At 43.5% G+C, this 20,899-nt stretch overlaps 2 protein-coding genes across 5 annotated transcripts in view; one reads left to right on the forward strand and one right to left on the reverse strand.

Annotated features, from left to right (window-relative positions):
• Positions 1-5,230, forward strand: part of LOC309693744 (uncharacterized protein) — a 38,412-nt gene extending 33,182 nt beyond the window's left edge. Inside the window, exon 2 of the mRNA XM_082513252.1 lies at positions 943-5,230. Coding sequence (XP_082369378.1) covers positions 943-4,652 — 3,710 coding nt within the window. The 3' untranslated portion in view covers positions 4,653-5,230. The remainder of the gene's footprint in view (positions 1-942) is intronic.
• Positions 5,231-6,729: 1,499 nt separating this feature from the next.
• slc39a6 (solute carrier family 39 member 6) lies at positions 6,730-20,574 on the reverse strand. Of its 4 annotated transcripts, none has more exons than XM_082513085.1 (14): positions 20,267-20,574; positions 19,755-19,878; positions 17,607-17,800; positions 16,931-17,450; positions 16,635-16,791; positions 15,342-15,449; positions 14,100-14,269; positions 13,312-13,340; positions 13,092-13,275; positions 12,006-12,090; positions 11,344-11,748; positions 10,209-10,289; positions 9,337-9,527; positions 6,730-8,830 (listed from the first exon to the last, which is right to left on the reverse strand). In XM_082513085.1, exons 3-14 carry the CDS (start codon positions 17,786-17,788, stop codon positions 8,678-8,680), a joined length of 2,265 nt encoding a protein of 754 aa, XP_082369211.1. In that variant the 5' UTR covers positions 17,789-17,800; positions 19,755-19,878; positions 20,267-20,574; the 3' UTR covers positions 6,730-8,677. The 4 variants fall into 4 exon arrangements, with proteins under 4 accessions (XP_082369211.1, XP_082369210.1, XP_082369208.1 ...); XM_082513084.1 differs by having other exon boundaries at positions 13,092-13,244; positions 13,281-13,340; positions 20,267-20,572; XM_082513082.1 differs by having other exon boundaries at positions 13,092-13,340; positions 20,267-20,573.
• Between the last annotated feature and the right edge of the window lie 325 nt (positions 20,575-20,899).

Here is a 20,899-nt window from a genome sequence, read left to right on the forward strand (position 1 = left end):
TTACGGCAAGGCTGGGATGGTCACTTTGGTAAAGTAAATCCGTTGGGCATCTTTCTTTGCCTTTAGACAACAATTCTGATGGCAAAAGAGCCAAACGGGACAGGCAAAAAAAAAAAAAAAAAAAAAAAAAAACAGAACACAAATTACAATCAAATTATAGACAACAATAATCACCATATAACATATTACAGCCACATACTTGTCTTATAGGCCCTACTACTAAGCTGGCGGCCTTTACTTATAGTCTGAACCATATTTGGCAACAAAGAAAATAAACATCTTCCCATCACTTAACTCTTGTGCCCCACTCACTTATGATGCCAACTAAAGAAGGCAAATACACATAACAAATCACAAACTCAAACCAAACTCAGTTTGGCTTAGGCGAACTTAGCTTAGCTTAGCGATAACTTAGCTGATAGAAAATGTACAAACAGAGGATGTCCAGAGCGATAAAACATACAGGCTATCCTTCTTACACAAGAAATATCCTGTAACTCACCAGTCTTATGGACGCACACTCTCATTGAACCCACATAAACTGCTCCCGAGCATAACTTGTGATTCACACTGCCTCCATGAACACCATTTTTCATCCCAGTCAAAACATTACTCACAAAACGGCCGCGCCCTCTAGTGGCGAGGCAGAAAACTGCATCACAGTCCTGCCTTCAGAACAAAAAGTAAAACATCATAGTTTAAATGTAATGTACAGATGTTACTTTTATTGTGACGATGAATGTAAATTATGGGCTGGATTCAAATTGTCAGAGGGCTTTGAGTTAGAAACATACACTTATGGGATGTTGTGGAAGTCTTTAAGTAATTTAACTGATAATGCTTTCACTATAAAACAAAGAGGACTTTTTAGACAGGCAGTTGTTACTTGTATTTTTGTTTCTATCTATTTTTGCTAAAAATAAATGGTAACATATTTTGCAGGAATGACACTGTGGGACTGTAATGACCTTGAAAAAGATAGACGAGAACAAGAACAACCTAACACTGAAGCTGAAATAGTTGCATCTGAATCAATTGAGGACAAATCTTCAGCATTAAATGTTGAGGCATCCCTGAAGGCAAGTTTCTTGGGAGGACTGATTGAGGTTGGAGGATCAGCCAAATACCTCAATGATCAAAAGACATCCAAAAATCAGGCCAGAGTGACACTGAACTACAAAACTACAACAAAGTTCCAGGAACTGTCAATGAATCACCTTGGAAGAGGCAACGTAAAGCACCCTGATGTTTTTGAGAAAAGAATAGCAACACATGTAGTCACAGGTATTCTTTATGGGGCACAAGCTTTCTTTGTGTTTGACCGTGAGGTTTCTAAAGAGGAAACTCATCAAGACATCCAGGGCAGCTTGAAGGTGATGATCAAGAAGATCCCCTTGCTTTCCATAGAGGGTGAAGGTTCCCTGAAAATGGAAGATAAGGAAAAAAACAGTGTTGAGAAATTCTCCTGCAGATTTTATGGAGACTTTTGCCTTAAGAAACCTCCAACAACATTTCAGGAAGCTGTAGAAGTCTACAAAAGCCTTCCAACACTACTAGGAACCAATGGCGAAAAGGCTGTACCAATGAAGGTCTGGCTGTTACCTTTGACCAGTTTAGATTCTTGTGCTGCGAAACTCGTCCGTCAGATAAGTATAAGATTAGTTCAGGAATCACAGAGCGTCCTGGAGGACTTCAGTGAACTGGAAATGAGGTGTAACGATGCACTGAGATCTTCCACTGTCCAACAGTTCCCACAGATTAGCAAAAAACTGAAAAGTTTTAAAGAAATGTGTTCCGAGTTCAAGCTGGAATTTCAGCGGATGTTAGCAAAGAGACTACCATCAATCAGAGGAGGAGGAGAAGAGGAGGCTGAACTCGCTGAGATCCTGAAGAAGAGACATTCTTCACTTTTCAACAGCAAAAACCTGACTGAGTGGATGGACTGTAAAGAGAGAGAAATCAGTATCTTAAAGTCTTTCACCAACATGATGAAAAACACCAAGACTGTCCCATCTCAGAATCATCTACACGAGGAACTTCTCAGTGCAGAGCATGGCCTGTGTTTTGTTTTCACCTCACTGGGGAAGGATGAACCATACCTCTCAGCTTTATCTAACTACCTTAAAGAAACAATAAAAACAGATATTCACGTTTATCATACTTACAATGTAGAGAAGGAACAATGGTACCTTTCAAAAGAAGTAGCAGATGATATGAGGAAGAAAGCAAAACTCTTCAGTGATTTTGCAGAGGCCAACAAGGAAAACAAGAACATTAAGTTCCTGACAGTGGGGTTAACTAATGAGACACAGAAAAGTTCCAGTATCTACCTTTATGAAGGTGGATTTACTGTCAGTGAGAACTTTGAGCCTCCTTCAAAGCCTGAAACTGTGACAGCAGCTGACATAAACCACAACAGTGTGACACTGAAGATTTCTCCACCCAGATTTGGAGCAGAGAACATCACCTCCTACTCTGTTGAGTACTGTGTCAGTGGAGAGGATGGATGGCAGCAGAAGACAGAAGCAAAGGCTGAAGAAGTCACAGTGAGAGATCTGAAGCCAAACACAGAGTATGTTTTCAGATGCAGAGCAGTGACCTCAGCAGGTGTCGGACCAGCTAATGTAATCAGTGATGCCATTAAAACCTTACCATGTGGCCCTCCTGGAAAACCTCAAGCTCAGCCATATTCAAGTGAGATATCAGTTAGCTGGGAGAAGTCTGTTGAGCTTGGAGAGGATGTTGAGATATTGAGTTACATAGTGGAATACACAAAAACAGATAGCAGCTCAACAATAAATGACCTCGAGTGGAATCAAACTATTTCAGGAAGTGAGAAGGCCATCATTTCAGGGCTTCAGTCAGAGACACAATATGCAGTCAGGGTCAGATGTGACTGTGGTGTAGATGGAAGAAGCAAGGAAAGCATCATTGTTAATGTCTGCACAACAAAGCGTGAATTTGCACGTCTGGCTGAGTACCTAAAACATATCAGCAAGAAAACAAACTCAAAGCTGCCCTCAGTTTACAAACTGCCCCTGGAAGAAAACGATATGGACATAGATGGATGTCGGAGGTATATGTTTGGCAAAGAAAGCATGAGGCAGAATCGCACAATAATGCTGCTTGGAGCAACAGGATCAGGAAAGTCTACTCTCATCAATGGAATGATCAACTACATTGTTGGTGTAGAGTGGAACGACGGTTTCAGATTTAAGTTAGTTGATGAGGATCCAACCAGTTCACAAGCTCACAGTCAGACATCTGAAGTCACTGTGTATGAAATCCACCACCAGGAAGGCTTTAAAATCCCGTTCTCCATGACCATTGTGGACACTCCAGGTTTTGGAGATACAAGAGGAGTAGCAAGAGACAAGGAGATCACAGAGCAAATCCGCAGGCTTTTCACCTCTCCTAACGGAGTCAGTGAGATTGATGCAGTGTGTTTTGTTGCTCAGGCCTCTCTTGCACGACTAACAGCAACACAGAGATATGTGTTTGACTCGGTGCTCTCCATTTTTGGCAAAGATGTGGCAGAGAACATTGAAATGCTGGTGACTTTTGCTGATGGCAAAGAACCACCAGTTCTTGAGGCAATAAGCGTTTCTGCAGTCCCGTGTCCAAAGAATGAGTTAGGGCTTCCGGTTCACTTCAAGTTCAATAACTCAGCATTATTTGCAGACAACAGATGCAACAAAGACTGTGAAGAGGATTTTGATGAAGATGATGCCAGCTTTGATGAAATGTTTTGGAAGATGGGAGCCAAGAGTATGGAGAAGTTCTTCACTGCTTTGGGTAAAATGGAAACCAAAAGCTTACTAATGACCAAAGAAGTCTTAAAGGAGCGCAAACAGCTTGAAACAGCCATCGAAGGTTTGCAGCCACAAGTTAGAACTGGATTAGCAAAGCTTGAAGAAATTAAGACAACCAAAGAAAAGATCAAAGAGTATGAAGCAGTCATAACTTCAAATGAAAACTTTGAGATTGAGGTGGATGTTATTAAACCAGTCCAAAAACCAATCACAGAGAAAGGAGCATTCATCACCAACTGCCAGAAATGTTCAATAACATGTCACTACCCATGTGCAATAGCACAAGATAGTGAGAAACGTGGCTGTGCATCAATGGATATGAACGGGATGTGCACTGTCTGTCCTGGAAAATGCATTTGGAGTGTGCATTTCAATCAGACATACAGCTGGGAGTATGTTCAAGTGAAAGAGAAGCAGACAGTGCAAGAGCTGAAAAGCAAGTATGAAACAGCTAATAAAGAAAAGATGACTGTTCAGGAACTGATTGAGAGGCAGGAAGAAGAGATTGTTCACCTTCAGGACATGATGGTGTCCCTCATGGATCAGTCAGCTCAGTGTATAACTCGACTGCAAGAGATCAGCCTGAGGCCAAACCCTCTGACCACCCCAGAGTACATTGACATGATGATTGAGGGAGAAAGATCAGAGGCCAAAGAGGGTTACCAAGCTCGAATCAAATCTTTGGAGGCAATGAAGGAGAGGGCAAATCTTATCTCCAAGGTAACCCGACGAGACAAACTTGCAAAAACGGAGGAGGAATTATCTGAAGAAAGAAAGGAGAAGACGGAAAAGCAAGGCTTTGTTAAGAAAGTTCTAAATTTCTTTGGATATTCAGGTTAATATTACGAAGGTCTACAGATATGTTGGAGGTGTTATGAGGATTAAACAATTTAAAGCAGCTTGATAAAAAGTTCTGAACATGTAAAATAAAAAGGCCAGCTCTTCCAGCTGTTAAGATCCTTTCATTGTAATCTCCCAACAATCATTAAATTAAACCAGAATCTATGAGCAGATTGTTTCTTGTCTATGTGGAAAATCTTCTTTTTAACATGTTTAATGATCTGGACCACTACTGCCAGATGTTTTTCATTTATTGTCAAAATATTTCAGTATAATCAGTCTTTGTCTTAATTACAGGTCATTTCTGTTCTGCCAGTTTGATGTATTTAAGATCACCAAGGTAACAGACATTGAAATAACTGGTGTCAATTGTCAATCATTTAACAGTTGTAGTTTAATGCAGTGTCTGTAACTCTCAGCCTGTTGACACTACAGCATGGTTTTTCTTGTGATTCATTCCTTTTGTTTTTTGTTCCAATGTGATTTGGAAAAACGTGTCTAGAAATGCTCGTTAAATAATCACATTTACATTTGAATGTTAGGATGTCTGAGATGTGACATTAAATGATTATCCTGGATTCTTTCTGTTTCAAGCTCTTTATTAATTTCTGTTTTAGCTTCACTTGGACTAAATTGATGAAATGTAGTTATTATTATTATTAGATCTAATGTAGACCATGACATACTTTAACAATGATTATCAGTACATAACTGGAACAAAACATCCACACAAAGTCTTTGTTTTGAAACTGCGCGAGCATTGACAGAGCTGATTATGACGTAGCTGCCATAGAAAATGCCTGATTATTAAACCAGCTGCTCTTGCAGCTCTACGTGAGCTTTAGTCCTCCAATAGTGATGTAAACCAATGCTGGAATAAGGAAGTGATCCTACCTGAGTCTCTGTAACAAGTTTAAAGAAACCAAACACACCTGCATAGATTGTGTAGAAAAATAAATAAAATGTTGTCATTAAATTCTGTTCAGGTGAAGTTTATTACACATCAGTTTCACACAGACTCTGGAAAATAACTGAGCTATTTTCTGATAATTGAGGTGCATCTGAAAGTGTGTCTGCTGGTTTTAGTTAAAACTGGTTAAATTCCAGTTTTTTTTAATCGTTTTTAAAGCATAAATTCTTTATGTGAAGGTGCTAATAGTTTTAGATGTTTACTGCTTTAACTATGTTAATATTGTTACTTCTGCTCCAGCAGACCATCTGTAATCTTCACCCACACACAGAGAAAGTGCATGTCTTCAAAATGACTGGGGATGAGAATCTGTTCCAGTAGTTAATTTCCTTGGAATTGCTAGTGGAATCATTTATTGCCTACTGATTCCTCTTATTGGTTCCACCTGCTACAATCAGCTGATTTCAGTTTGTGTGCAGAGACACAACAGTAATGTGCAGCAGGAATATGGACCTTACTTACTTTTTATTGCACATCCTGCTAACACAACTTCGGCTATTTGTAAGGACCTGCACAGACAGCATGCTAACATAAAGCTAGCCAAGTGTTCTGTATTCCCAGAGGAAATAAACTAGACTGAATGTCATGTCTTTGAATTAATGTCTGCTTAGCAATGGTAGTGACTCTCAAAGCAGCGCCGATAAGAAGCCAATGAAAATTGATAAGAGAATCAATGAGAAATTAAATTTATGTGTTATTCATAATCAAATCAGCCACTAAATTCTTATCAGTTCCCATCTTTACTAGGGACCAAAATGTTTCATGTTATTTTATAGTTATTAGTGCTGTCAGCGTTAATCTCGTTAAAATGACATTAACGGCATAACCGCATTGATGCGCATCAACGCCGTCCAGCCCCACGCGCAGGGCGATCCACGCTAACTCGCTGACGGAGATTTGGCGCGTTAAAACAGTTACGGCGTTAACTTCATTTTAACAAGATTAACGCTGACAGCGCTAATAGTTGTAAATGTTATAACTTAAAAAAACAGTTATTTATTCCATATCAGTTCAAAAACGAACGTGACTTTTATAACGTTCAAATGTGACCTCAATCGAAAGATTAACAACTAAAATCAAGCCAAAGCAGACGCACAGAGCAGCAGGTGGTGTGAAGTGTGAAGTTTATTGGTGTTCAGGAATGTCAGAGCACAGCAAGTCGACATCAAAGCTGCCTGAAGGGCTCTGCGGTCGGCGACAGGGGTGGACAAAATAACAGGTTGAAACAGCTCTGCAGAACCATAAATATACATCTGTTTAATCACCAGTAACTGAGGATACAGAGTGCAGACGAGCTCCAGGAGGTTTTGAGGTGTGAGCTGGTTGTTTCTCAGTGATACAGAAACGACAACAGAAAAAAAAAAAACTTTTTGTTTAAATAAAATACAGAAGACAAGTAAAAATGATGATTTCACAGGCCAAACATGGAAGAGCATAAAATCTGAACGAAACCGTCACCGCAGAGCTGTTTGTCCTTTCTGTATGATTTTATCCACCTTTCATGAACAGAAGCATTAAACACACAAACATGAAGTCGCTGCTTTTTTGGTTTCCGTACTTTTCCCCACAAATTTAAAACCACTTCTTTTTTTTCTTTAAACACGTCTTGTATGATCCTCGATCTTCACAATCAACATCACAGGAAGTCAAATGAACTGCATACTTTTGAAGTACTACACACATAATGGTCCACATGTAACGAGCACAGTGAGAGTCTGAACTTTTTCTTTGAGGTGATTTTTCTTCTTTTAAGAGGAGAACGTGATTTGACCTAAACCTCAGAGCAGCGTCTGAAAAACGAACCGTGAACCTTTAAAACAAGATGCTTCGAAACGAGTCCACGTTCAGCCGGCGCACGAGGCCGTAACAGAGACTTGTTAGAAATATTTGTTTTACGTTGAGCTGCCACATTAACTCTTGACAATCAAATAAATGTAAAAAGCAGAACTTTAAATGAAAAAAAGCAGACTGCTCAGTTTCCCCTTTTTGATTGTAATCATCACCTTTCAGTTTTTCATGAATCGACTGTTTCGACGACAGGAACAAAAACTGCTTTTCTTTAAAAACAGTCTCCACAGGAACGAGCGGATCGTTTACACGTCAGAAATTTTAGTAGATTAACAGAAGATTTATTTTATACTCACTAATTTCTATATCAGATCTGAAGCCTGTCTGTGATTTCATCCTGTAGAGAGCTCAGGTAACATGTCGCAGATTTCTCATTAACTGGACGGACTTCCAGCTGGTGACAGGAAACGGAAAGTTCAACTTCCTTACATGAGTTCCAGAGTTTAACTTCAGCTAAACAAAGGTGTTTACAACCAGCACAACTCAGCTGGCTGCAAACACCTTTAAAACTCAGTGTAACGGTTACTTGTTGGCAAATATTTAAATTTAAAGATTAATTAAACCCACAGGATTTAAAATTAACTGACAGATTTCAAACTGCGGCTTCAGACACTGGCTGATGACCTGAGTGAGAGGAAGACACTGAAGCAACGTGAACGTCACTCTCACTTTCAGCCTGTGACGAAGAAATCTGTCCAGAGCGTCGCAGAGAAACGGAAAAACAGTTAGAGGATAACACTGTAACACTGATCGGGCTCACTCAGCTGCAGAAGAAGAAAAACAGACACAAAAGCAGCAAAAACAGAATAAAACAGGTTCCTCAGAAGAGCTCCGGGCGGCTGAAAGCAACAGTTTCTCCTTCATGAATTCTTCATAAATATGAAACGATAACTGGTGACAGGCGATCCTGGGAGGACTCCAGGTGTTTCCCACTTGTGATGGTCGTGCGTGTTTGTTGACAAAGACAAAAACAGCTACAAGTTTAACACAAAGAAAAAACTTAAAAAAAATATTTCTGAACCCTTTTTGAACAGCTGACCTCCAGCCGGCCGAGGTCGGCGCCTCAGCGGCAGACGGGCTCAGTTCAGCTGCTGCTTTCCTGCTTCACAAGTAAAAACTAACTCAAGGCGTCTATCAACAACAATTAAAAAAAACACTACAACTCTGATGGCGGTACTGGAATGCCCGTGAAGCTCAGGACTGCCTCTCAGTATCCCAGGTCCAGCTGGATTTTGTGCTCAAAAATGGCGATTAGCAGCATTATGCAGAAGCCCAGCAGGATGCCGGCGTTCTGGAGGAGGAAGAAGCCCCAGTGGCTGAAGCCGTGGTCGCCGGCGTCATTGTGCAGCATCTCGGGGACCTGAAAGAAGAAAACTGTCTCAGGCTCACAGACCCTCTGCAGAAAACAGGAACTTTTCCCATGAAGGAGGAGGAGACGTTAGTTTAAATGAACGGACAATGCACCGCACATCTGCTGCAGTACCCGGTTACACCACTAGGAGGTAAAAAAAAATTCGAATAAGCTTTTCTAGAGTGTAGAGCAGGGCGACAGCCACGAGAGGGCGCCTTTGTTCAGGAGAAAGAAGCTCTGCTGTGTTTTCCAGCACTAAACCCTCCTGCAGCTGTTTTTCAGACGTACAGACATTTATATGACGGGATTTTTACGATTTATGAGATGCCAATAAAATGATGGCAGTATCTTCATCTCAGGCTGAACTCTGCATTTAGTGTCAAGCAAAAGGAACATTTTTTATGTGGAATATTCATTTAAATTTCACAGCATTAAAAGTGAACCTCTCGCTCTATGGATCAGGATGTGAGAGTGGATGCTCCCTTTTGATTGGCTGGAGGGTAATGCTCACTTACCATGTCCACCAGGGCCACGTACATGAAGAGCCCGGCTGTGAGGGCGAATATCCACGTGGAGATGTTCTCGGCGTAGTGTCCAATCAAAATCCCGGTGATCATGCCCAGGTAGGCCATCATGGCCGACAGCACGTTGTAAAGAATGGCCTGACGCACCGTCATGCCGGCCTTCAGGAGCACCGCAAAGTCACCTGAGAATCGGAGAAGACTGTTACTCACTACGACTGCTGCACCCGCATGATGGATGTGGATAAAACCTCTGACCGTGAACTAAATTAAGGATCAGACTGCGTCCAAGGACAGGATAACTAATAAATCAAAGTAACATCAGAGAAACACGTGAAAAGAATCAAGAGCAGGACTGTGCACAAAGACAGACGTGCTGCACAGCTCGCTCTGAGCTGGTGTTGGTTGGTTCAGCCTTGCAGCCACTGCACTGTTTCTCTTTGCCTTCATGCATTAAAGATCGTGCAGTTTGTGGTGTATTTTCAGGTGGTTGAGTAAATGAGCTGCGTTGCTTTTGCAGAAAGGAACGAGCTCTTCAGCTTCTGCTGTTCCACACATTTAAACCTTGTCTGTCTCTTACTGTGATGTTACTGCTTCAAAACGACTGCACAACGCAGGAATCAGCTGCGACCAACACATGCAGGCTGCGAATTTTTGATTTCATAACAAAATAAACACGCTGTGACCTCCCAGTGAAAGGTTTCCATATTTAAATGAACAGATGTTTAAAAGTCTGAAAGAAGGGTTTCTTCACTCTTTCAAAGCCAATATCTCTTTATTCCACTGCAACAATAAAGGACTTTATGTAGGTAAGACTGAGGCTTACAGAGAAAATGTTCCACTGAGATAAGATGAAAAAGTCTCACCCAGCTCATGAGGCAGCTCGTGGCAGAAAACAGCCACAGACGTGCTGAGACCGCTGGACAGACCCTCAGTGAACGCAGCGCCTGCAAACAGATAAACATTAGAAACCAGCAGCAGCAAGAGGCAAACATCAGCATGAAAATGCACACCTTCATGTCACTGTTTACCGTGGCTGAGGGTGAATCCTCCTGACGTTTAACTTTAATCACCAGTTTGTTCTAACATTACTAATTCTGCCGTCAGTGGTCAAGTATGTTAAATATGCTGTGCACCAACTTTCTAACCTACTCTGTGAAGATGATTTCTGTGCACCGAACTGACGCTTCATCCCGTGACTCTCTCATGTTTCTACTTTTCCACTCCCATCAGTTTCAAACAGTCTCGCTTCCAGACTTCAAACTGTTGAGAAGTTTAAACCCACTAATTACGACATCTGTCCCTCCAGAGTCTTCAGAGACTTTTGGACCAACGCCACAATCTTTCATCCGAAGTTCTTAATCTTTGTTGAGATTCTTCAGTCTGGTTTGAAATGACATCACAGCTCTGCATCTTTAGAGTATTGCTGATGTGAGTCATTCATTGTACGACTTGTGAATCGTGAAACGTTGATTTCCTGTCTTTTGGTATCCGTGGTAACACACTGAGTATGTTCAGCTCATATCTGACTAACAGCTTGTTTTCCATCAGCTTTCTGAAACAGCTTCTTCGGTCTGCGGCGTTCCACAGGGATCCATTTTAGGCCCCGCCCTGTTTGGGTCCATATTGTATTGCCTATCACTGCAGACCACGCCCACTCACACCTGCCTCAGGTGTAATTAGACACTGACTGGTTCCTTAAGCTGAGGCTCAAGAGTTTCATCCCCATCAGTGACAACAAAACCACATATTTAGTTTTTAACACCCTCACAAATATAACTTCATCTCTCTCCTGCAGACAAATATCCAACTGATGACTTGTTGAATGGTCACTTCCTGTGGTGACATGACAAACTCTCAGCACCATGTTTATTCACGTCAAACCAACCCTGCTGGGCTCTGATTGGTTAGAAACTGGTGTGTTTGCTGTTAAACGAGTTCAAGACAAAAAACTGAAGCTAAAGAGGAAGTGACATCACGGGTTGTGACCCTTCTACTCACCGATAGCGAGGCCGTCGCTGAAGTTGTGCAGTCCATCTCCCATGATGACCATCCAGGCCAGCGTGGCCACTCCGGCCTCCTGGAAGTGCTGCTCCGAGTAGGAGTGGGAGTGGCTGTGCGGGTGGTGGTTCTGAGAGTGGTGGTGGTGAAGGATGTGATGGTAGTCGTGGTGGTGGTGGTGCCTGCTGTCCGTCTGGCCAACCGTGTCATGGAAGTGGGAGTGGCATTTGTTCTCGCAGTCCTCGTCGGTGTAGTTAGCGGCGCTCCCCGACGCTCGGCCGTAAGCCTGCGGCGAAACGACGGACACCTGCGGCGCCAGCATCACCTGCTCCTCCTCCGCCACGTTGCTGCCGTGCAGGCTGCTCGAGTGGTCGCCAAACGTGCTGGCGCCGTTAGTCTCCACATCTGGAGACACAATATGGAGATCTGGTCAGGTTAGGCCGGGAGGTCGACCTCCGCCTGCGCCGTTTCAGAGGTCAGAGCTCTGTTCTCTATGGTGGAGCGACCTGCAGCTCTTAAAGCCTTCACGCCAAACGTGACATCACAGTTGTTAACATGCACCAAGCTGACACAAGCCTCCATACAGAAACACATCTCAGCTCTCGGCTCGAGTGACGCTCGGCTTCACTTTGAGTTGTTGAACAAAACACGAAATAATTCACCTTCACTCGGCTTCACGCTGTTCTCCTCCAGCGCCGGCTGTTTCTCTGGATCCGCGTTCTCGTTCTGATCACACTTCTTCTGGATCTGCGTGGAGTTCGTACAAACTCATCAACATCAACATGAAAGGACCAGTTTACAGTTTTCTGACAGCAGCACGAAGGTTTGTAGGCCAGAATATTTACAATTACCATGAATGCTTAAACGCCTTCATTTTACCTCCAAGTCAGACACCAACTTCTCAACAAAAAAACCCATGAGATGAGAAATAAATAGTTCCTTTAAGAGTGAACAATCAGAACAGAAAATCAACATGTTACAAAGACTTATTGTTCAACTTTGTAGCTGCTGTGTGCAAAGTGTCCCAATTAACTCTATCTGCACAGAGAAGGAAAGCTGATGCTAAATCAGACCGTTCGTGTCCGACTGTATCGTTGCAAAGCGTAAACAGAGGATGCATCGATTTTTCATGACGTTTCAAAAAATACAAAACTGCAAAGTCATGTTGAAACCAAACGCCGGCGGCGATCTGCAGCCACGCAGGGGAGGCGGACTTCAGAAACTCCCTCAGCTGAAAAAAGGCGACGACAGCAAAATATGTTCCTCAGAGCCAAACCTCAAAGTGTTTGAGCTGAGTCGGGGATTTTTGTGAAAAACTGAAATTTTGAGGCGTTTATGTTCATCCAATTTCATGGCAGAAGGCTGCGCCGCACACTGCATGTAAACTATGTGATCAAAGAGCTTTTTTAATGAAATCTCCCACACGTCTGTGAAGCTGTCTCAAAGATCTGTGCAAAGCCCCGAAGAAAGATCCTGAACTTTGACATCAGGATGTTTGGATTCTGCAGCTGACGTTTGACAAACAGGCCGTCTGCCTGTAAGACTGTGACTGTACGATGCTCTGTTCTGACCTTTGGTTATTAACTGAGGGCTTTTAAGTAACTAAATTCTAAGTAAGAGCGGGCTGCATGATGTGACTCAGGTCTCAGTGTGTTAAACGGTCAGTTTAACAGTTTGTCTGCACGAACAACAGGAATCAGGAGTCTTAAACGTCATTCTGACTGTTAGAGAAACTCGCCGTCTCTGACCTTCTGTTTCTTGTCCTTGTACATCTTTCCGAGCGTCAGGAAGTGCTCGATGAGAAACATGAAGTAGACGCCACTCAGAGCCGTCAGGCCCTTCCACACCGCGTCCAGGTTCTCCTCATGCTCGTGGTGGTGTCCCGTCATCGCTGCATCTTCGTGGTGATGGTGTCCCGTCATCGCTGCATCTTCGTGGTGGTGATGGTGTCCCGTCATCGCTGCATCGTCGTGGTGGTGATGGTGGCCTCCCTGAGACTGATCACACAGCGTTAGCTTAGCATAAATATGTGACACAGGGGGAGCAGCAAGAACTAAATAATTAGACTGAAAGTATCTCATGTATGTTTACACATCGACTGATGATGATGATGATGATGAAGCTCTTTATTATCAGAACAAAAGCAAACAGAAAAACTGTCACAAATCTCTGTAAACGGTTACAAAATGTTCTTTATCTGACTGTTCTTAAAAAAATAATTTAAAGTTGTGCTTGTTGTGATCTTTGAATGCGTATGATGTCACACACACATGACACACACACACGTGACATGTGATCCTCATTTATAATGTGTGGAGTCTGCGTGTGTCTATGAATGTGTAAACACGTTGCAATGGCCGCTTCCCTTTTGTTCACATCGCTCTTGAACAAGACGTTTACAGTCTCAGTGAGTTTTAACTGGAAAAATCAAGACTATGATAAAATAATAGAATAATTAGAGGCTGATCAATCAGCCGGCTGCTGATTAGAATCAGAGACGTGATCTACCTGATAGATCAGGTTTGGTTTTAGAGCTCGACAAAGAGTCAAATTTGATAAAAAAGGGATTCGAACACTCGCTTCACCTCACGGCTGCAGTAGATTTACAAACGTGCAGCTAAGCAGCCTCTGTCTGCTGGCTCGCTCGCCGCTGCGTTCAACAGCTGAAGTCATTGATCACTTTAACTTGAGAGCATGAACGTCACGTGTTGTAAGACTTCCTGTAAGTCAGGTGGTCGCACTCTGCAGGGACTCACGTGAGGGATGAGGTGCAGGAAGGCGTCGCCGCTCAGCGTGCCCACGGCCAGCGCCACCAGGAAGCTGAGGAGGAACTTGAAGAAAACTTTGTTCATGAGCGGGATGAGGACGACGCCGAGCAGAGACAGCAGGCTGATGATGGTGATGGAGAGGAACCCGCCGACCCACGCTGCAACACAAACACAAGCTTCAGGAACATCAAAACGCTGCTGACAGTAAAGACCTCTGAAAGTCTCTGCTTCCAGCACACGACGCTGTGATTCTTCAACTTCAGGCACAAACTCAGTGCTGACCCAGAGCGATCCCTGAGTCATGTCCTCAGACTGGTTTCACTCTGCTGCAGCAGCACAGAGGCCTCGAGCAGTCGCAGTCTGAAGTGTCCTCACTGTATTTGTGTTATCTTTGATCATTTATTCGTTCTTTCCCTGATGAACTCTACAGGTCGTCCACGTCCAGCAGCTCAGCTTTCTGTTGCTGTGCAAACAGTAACTGCAGACCGCTGGACGGACACGTTCACAGGACCACAAATTTCACTTCAAAGATGCTCTCACCTGACACGAGTCTGCAAACGGAGCTGCTCGATGAATAATCAGTTTTAGTTTGATTCATCTGCAGCGTCTGACACCAGCGCTGTCAGATCATTTTCATCACACTATCGGACATTTCACAATTACATTTACAGACTACATGTCGTCATCCATCCTTCTTACGATTACTACGCTGTTGACACACAGCTGTGGCTTCCTGAATACATCAGCAGCTTCTCTGACCTCAGTGAACGCTTCACAACTTCCACTAACTGGATGTTTTAATGTTCAAGCTCAGTCTCAGTGTTTGTACAGTGAGCTCGGTCATTACACGGCCTCCTCGCAGCAGCATCAAACCTCCTGCTAAGAACCTCCAGAGTTGTTTTTCACCAGGGTTCAGATTTGACACCCAGTCTTGTTTCTTTTACTGTCAGCTGATAACTTAAAAACATGCCTCAGTCTCCTCAGACCGACTTTGTATCGACATATACAGTTTAGTTTATACATGTGCTTGATTGTGTTTGCATTTTAGAATATGTCCAGTTCTTTATGTTCATATCCAAACTTTATGACTGCATTTTAAAAAGTGTGATACAAATACCGTGTTTACATTTCATATTAGCAGAAATATTATTAATAATAATATTTCTGAGATTAACTTTCCTCCCACACTGAGGAGGATTAGGTGGTGCAGACGGCTCACATTAAACGTACCCGTGGTGATGTTTCTGCTGTTCTCCCCGCCCATGTGCTCACTGTGGTCGTGGTCTGAGTGGTTGTGGTCTCCATGGTGACCGTGAGCATGCTTGTGATGCTTATGCTCTAAAAACAGGAAGAAGGAAAGATGAAATTCAGAAGTTATTACTTCATTCTTACAAATTCAAAGAGCCGTAAGGCTGAGGTCAGAGGACGGGACACTGTGACAGAGTGTAACTGGTTTAAACTGGTTCACCAGATTAAACACCACAGGCTTACACTCAACACAAACACGATGATGATGATGATGATGATGATAAGCAAACAGTTCATCATAAAATACAAAATGCTCCTGATTCCCAGTCGGTGGCAACATTTCCCAAACACTCGGATCTGTTTTTTCCAGCCATCGAATCAAATATCAGGATCAAAATATCCAGATCACAGTAATCAGACCACAAAGTCAGAGTCTGACAGCAGTAATCAGCTGCAGTCCTGCCTGAGGGGTTTAATCCTGGTGGGAACTTTCCTCAGATGTTCGAAGGCCTGGAGACAGACGGAGCTGCACTGGGAGCAAAACTATTTTAATTTGAATCCAAATGTTTGGTGATAAAACAAAGACCGTGCTGCATTCAATGTTCCTTCTTTTCTTTCCTTCCTGCCAGCCGTTCACTTCACATTTAGTTATTATTTCGAGTTAACTCATCACTACCCTTTACCTTTGGAGTCACAATAGAGGCCCAACGCCTGACCAGATGAACCTGTCCTCCTCCTCCTCCACCTCGTTTTTGTTTGGTTTCATTTGAATTATAGTGACGGTTAAAGAAACTGCCTGTAAAGGGTCCCGTGTTGAAGTTCAGTAACAGCACGTTTCTTAAAGAATAACTGTGTAAAATAATCGAGTTACCAAAATGATTCTGATTGGTGACGTGACTGAGCAGCCTGTTGATTCCAGGACAGAGTCAGCGCTCTCCGGAGTCAAACAGACGTGTTCACTGTCACACTCGGAGCGAGCGAGTCATGCAACAGGAATGTGATTTTACCAGAAGATCCAACAAAGTGCCGCAAACGCTGAGCCAAGTTCACCGTTCAGCCCAACAGCTTCAAACAAAGAGCAGCTAGAGTCTGCTTAAAGAAGACGTCAGTCATTCGATTTTACAGCAGAGGCAAGAAAATCTCGACTCAACAAAAAATAAAATGCTTGTTTTTCTTGTTCTGCTTTCTTATTATTTCTCTGGTATGAAACACCGAAGATCAGTCAGCAGCTGCACACATTTTCCTGGAGATACTGATGAGGAGTTTTGGTCCTACCTCTCGCCCCGTGTGCCGAGGCGTCTCCGTGCAGCACGCACGCTCCTCCATCGATCTGGTTGAGGAGGGCGGGGCAAAGAAAGCTGAAGTCTCTGAGCGTGACGCCGGCCTCCTGAGACATCCCGTGTGAGGAGAGGATGAAGGAGGCGTTCAGACACTAGAGGGGGAAAAATTAAAACATTGAGTAAAGAAAACACCTGATAAGAGACTTGATTTATCACGTGTACGAGTACAAGCATCTCGGCTGACATCAGCTGATTTGCTGACTGCGACTGAGCCAGAAACCAGTATCGTACCTCTGAACCGTTCTGGCTGCGGCCGTGGGGACGATCCTGATCGCGGTCATGCTCGCTGTCGCCGCTTGCGGTTGCTTGTGTCTGGCTCTCAGTGACGGCGATCCTGGTCGTTTGTTCCCCTGACGGTCGCCCCTGGCTTCCATCTTGCTGTTTCACCACGTGCTGAGCTCTGTATGTCACCGTGGTGCCGACCTCCTGAGCCACCGCCGCCACTGTGGTTTTCTTGTCATAGAGGTTTAGACGACTATCTGGATCCTCGCTTTTCTTTCCCACAGCACCGTCGTGGTTGTCGGGGGTGTCTGGAAACTTCGGGGGCTGTGAAAGTTGTTTTAGGTGATCAGAATTGCTTTCATGGGGATGGTGGTGATGGTGGTGGCCTTTGTGGTGGTGGTGGTGGTGGTGGGGATGGTGTCCGGGTTGCTCGTGATGCTGCACCATAACAGTCCTCATGCGACCCAGCCCCACGCTCTGAAGGAGGCGCTTCAACCCGGCCAGAGAGATGGTGCCGTTTTCTCCATATCTGTCAATGGAACAGAACGATTAAACATGGCGCATATATGTGAGGCCTGCAGCCACCTGTGCAGCTAACACACAGACTGACGATCGATGACTTCAGCTGCTGACTAACAAACCAGCTGCTGGACCAGCTCCACCTGTCTCACTGCCAGGAGCTCACCTGTTGAACAGAGCCTCCAGGTGTTCCCTCCGGCTCTGCTCGGCTCTCTGGGCGTCGACGACAGAGGACAGTAAACGAACCGCGCTGTTGGTTTCCATCGTGGACCCGCTGCAGTCTGTAACGGCGCCTAATGAGTCGCCACTCACGGCGAAGAGAAACATCAGAACCAGAACTGCACTCATCTCCTCTTCTTCCTGTGGACAAAAACAGACGGTAGACATGTTGACACGTCAGGAAGAGGCAACACTGAGTGAAACGATTACATTTGTTTTATTCTTGGACTCTATTACAGTCCTTGTGTAATCGGTGGGCATCTTATCCTGGGCCTTCCTGGGTCCTCAATTTATCCTCTTCTACAAACTGTTATTAGCCCCTCCCACCTGAAGCCAAAATTCTTCTGATTGGCTGCCCCTCGTACACCAGAGAGCTGAGCAGTAGATGAAACTGAAATTTTTTAATTATTGATTATTGATGAAATTTCCCAAAAGATGTTTGATTTATTCTATAGACAGAGCAATGAAGCATGGGGCATCATTTGGGGACATTAACTAATTAACAGTGATCATAGACGAAAAATAAACTCCAACATTGAAACTGTAATATTCTGCTACCAGTGTACTGCACTACTGTGTATATAGCTATAAATTTCTTCTCCCTTATATAGTGTATATTCTCTTCGATTGTTGCACAGTATTGTTGTTCTTAGGCATGCTGCTTCGTCCACTTTGCTGCGAATTTCCCATCTCTGAGACAAATAGAGTCTATCTCATATTATCTGAACAGATTTCCAATGCACTCATTATCTGAAGTAACATTTATCTTCTGAGACTACGTTTGCTTTAGCTAGGTTTAACTAGGGCGCAGTTTTAGATTCCCCCCCTCCACGGGTAACTGATCAAAAACAACCCTTATTACATATTTATATCACCTATTTATATGTAATATCTACTCTTAAAACCTAATATTAAAATAGTAAGCTCCAGCACTCATCACAGGATACTAATGAAGGATCCATAATCACGAATGCGTGGTAATTTCCCCACAGCCTATAGGTGACGCCATTCTCAAGTATAGCCGTATAAACAGAAATCACAGAAATTCCCCAGCTTACTCACTCATGTCTGTCTGTGTTTCTATTTAAAGGATTCACCATTTCACCCTCTAAATAAGAAACCAAAGAAACAGACTGAGACTCTGCTTTTCTAAGGAAGTGAAAACAGTTCACTGAGTCAAAGGGGATTTTAGTGCTCACTACAACATTACTGCTTAAATGTCCTCAACTTCAAGTATTGCAAGAACTTGCAGTCGAGACTCACCCAGTAAGTAACTACAGATGGAACAGATGCGCGCCACAGTTACAGTGAATAAATGACACAATAGAAACACCGGCAGCCCACCGTGACAGATGGAAACTGCACAGCAGATGAGATCACTGTGCAGAAAAAAGGTTTTATTTAAGCCGATCTAAGCAGCAGCTTATAAAGAATTTTATCACAATAAACTTGAAGTACGCGTCCTTTGACACGAGGAGAAATGTTAAAATTAGACGTTTTCTGAATGGATCTTGGTGTGCCGTTCGTCCAAGTTAGCGGATGCTGGTTTAGATCATTAGGAAGTTAGCTTAAAATAAGAAACCGATCGTATTAGTATTAATGAATACGAGTGTGCGGTGTTCAATTTTAACGATGAGTGACGATATCGCTCACACAGACGCTCACCTCCTCCCCTTTAAACGGTGGTTTAGCCGGCTAGCTACGCTGCTACCCCTGGTTAGTTCTTAAATTTCTCGGAGGATGCTCAAAGACGATATCTGCCAGATGACCCGGGCCAGGCTTGGGCCTTGTGCTGCCGAGGCTCGGCCGCTCAAACAGGGCTAATAAAACATACAAAATACATCCCCGGTGGTACGAGCAGCCACGCGTGGCTGCATTTGACCCGAAACACAAACTCGCACTGGAGGTAAACAGTAACACGTTGGGTTTGTGCGCTCCGCACCAGCCGTGTGCCGTGTGCACAAAGACGACAACCCGGAAATCAGCACCAGCTCCTGCCGCCACCGCGCGGAGCGGACTGGACCGGCCGTGCTGGGGCTCCCGGCGGCCGCAGAGAGGTTTTAAGCGAGCCTTTTCAATGACCGAAACCACTTACAATGAGAGCTTGTGCTGCTTTTATCCTCTGCGGGGATGAATGCACGCTTCACGGTGCCGCTCTGTCCCCTTCGGTCCGGTAACCACGGCTGATGGATGCGTTACCTTCACTGGCTGTCGGAAATCTGAGCATACAAAGGACGGGGCAGAAGGAGGGAAACGAAAGGTGATTAGCATAACGACAAACTGAGCACGCTACCGTCACAAAATAGATCTGACCTCTATGTTTCAATTTAGATTGAATGTTTTACAAAAAAAAGGCTCTGCACATAATTTTACCAAAAATATAGATAGGATCACTAGTCTGATAAATGGAGCCATCAATACATCGATGAGTTGTATAGTCATTTTTTTTAAACAATCAGCTACAAAAAAGAAGTTGAAGAAACAGAAATATACAAAACAAGCTACATATTGCTTTACAAAACAATAACTTGAAATATATTATCACAATGGATATTATATACAAGATATAGCACAAATTAACAGGATCCTGCAGGTTTCTGGACTCACGTTTTTGGCCACTGTCCTGGTGTTTTATTTAGAGCCAGATGGTGGAGAGCAAATTTACCAACTAATCCTAATGAGCTGCAGGAGAAAACAGTACAGATGCAACGCACAGACATGGATAAGTTTGCCATAACACCTGTCAGTATAAGCAGCCATGCTCCCTTACTTTAAGCCTTAACCAAGTGTAAAAACTGTGGGGGAACTATCCGTAGCAGCTGCTGTAAACATGAAAGGATTAACTAAACATGTAGGCAGCCTCCAGTGGCCATTCCAGGAACTGCAGTTTCACCGTTCATTAGTAAAGTTTGATGGCACAGGCCAGCTTCGATGACAAACTCCAATTTATCAATGAAAATGTAAATTTTCACAGCTGAATCTTTTCTGTGCTTTATTTCCTGACACCTTGCAGGAAAAGACTGACCGATGTAGATAAAAAGGCTCGATTTCAGCAGACTTACGGAGCTCAATCAAAATATGTGCAGTGTATAAAATATGTTTACAGGCAAAATGCAAATTCTAAGCATGAGCCTTCCTACATAACATGGCAGAGTGATTCATAGTTTACAGGGACTCACTTTGAGCCAAGAAGCAGGAATAGAAAGCTCACAGTGATTTTTGGCACCTCAGTTACTGTAA

Source organism: Aulonocara stuartgranti, assembly GCF_965226115.1.
Source record: "Aulonocara stuartgranti genome assembly, chromosome: 18".
In the NCBI taxonomy this organism is placed as follows: Eukaryota; Metazoa; Chordata; class Actinopteri; order Cichliformes; family Cichlidae; genus Aulonocara; species Aulonocara stuartgranti.

What these genes read in the sequence shown, in the direction of transcription:
- slc39a6 (XM_082513082.1), bottom strand. Translation starts at nt 17,788, where the DNA reads ATGAGTGCAGTTCTGGTTCTGATGTTTCTCTTCGCCGTGAGTGGCGAC. An exon ending in CAGCAGAAACATCACCACGG is followed by an intron (nt 14,270 to 15,341) that starts GTACGTTTAATG and finishes TTTGTGTTGCAG; the next exon opens with CGTGGGTCGGCGGGTTCCTC. An exon ending in ACAAGGACAAGAAACAGAAG is followed by an intron (nt 12,091 to 13,091) that starts GTCAGAGACGGC and finishes AACTCCACGCAG; the next exon opens with ATCCAGAAGAAGTGTGATCA.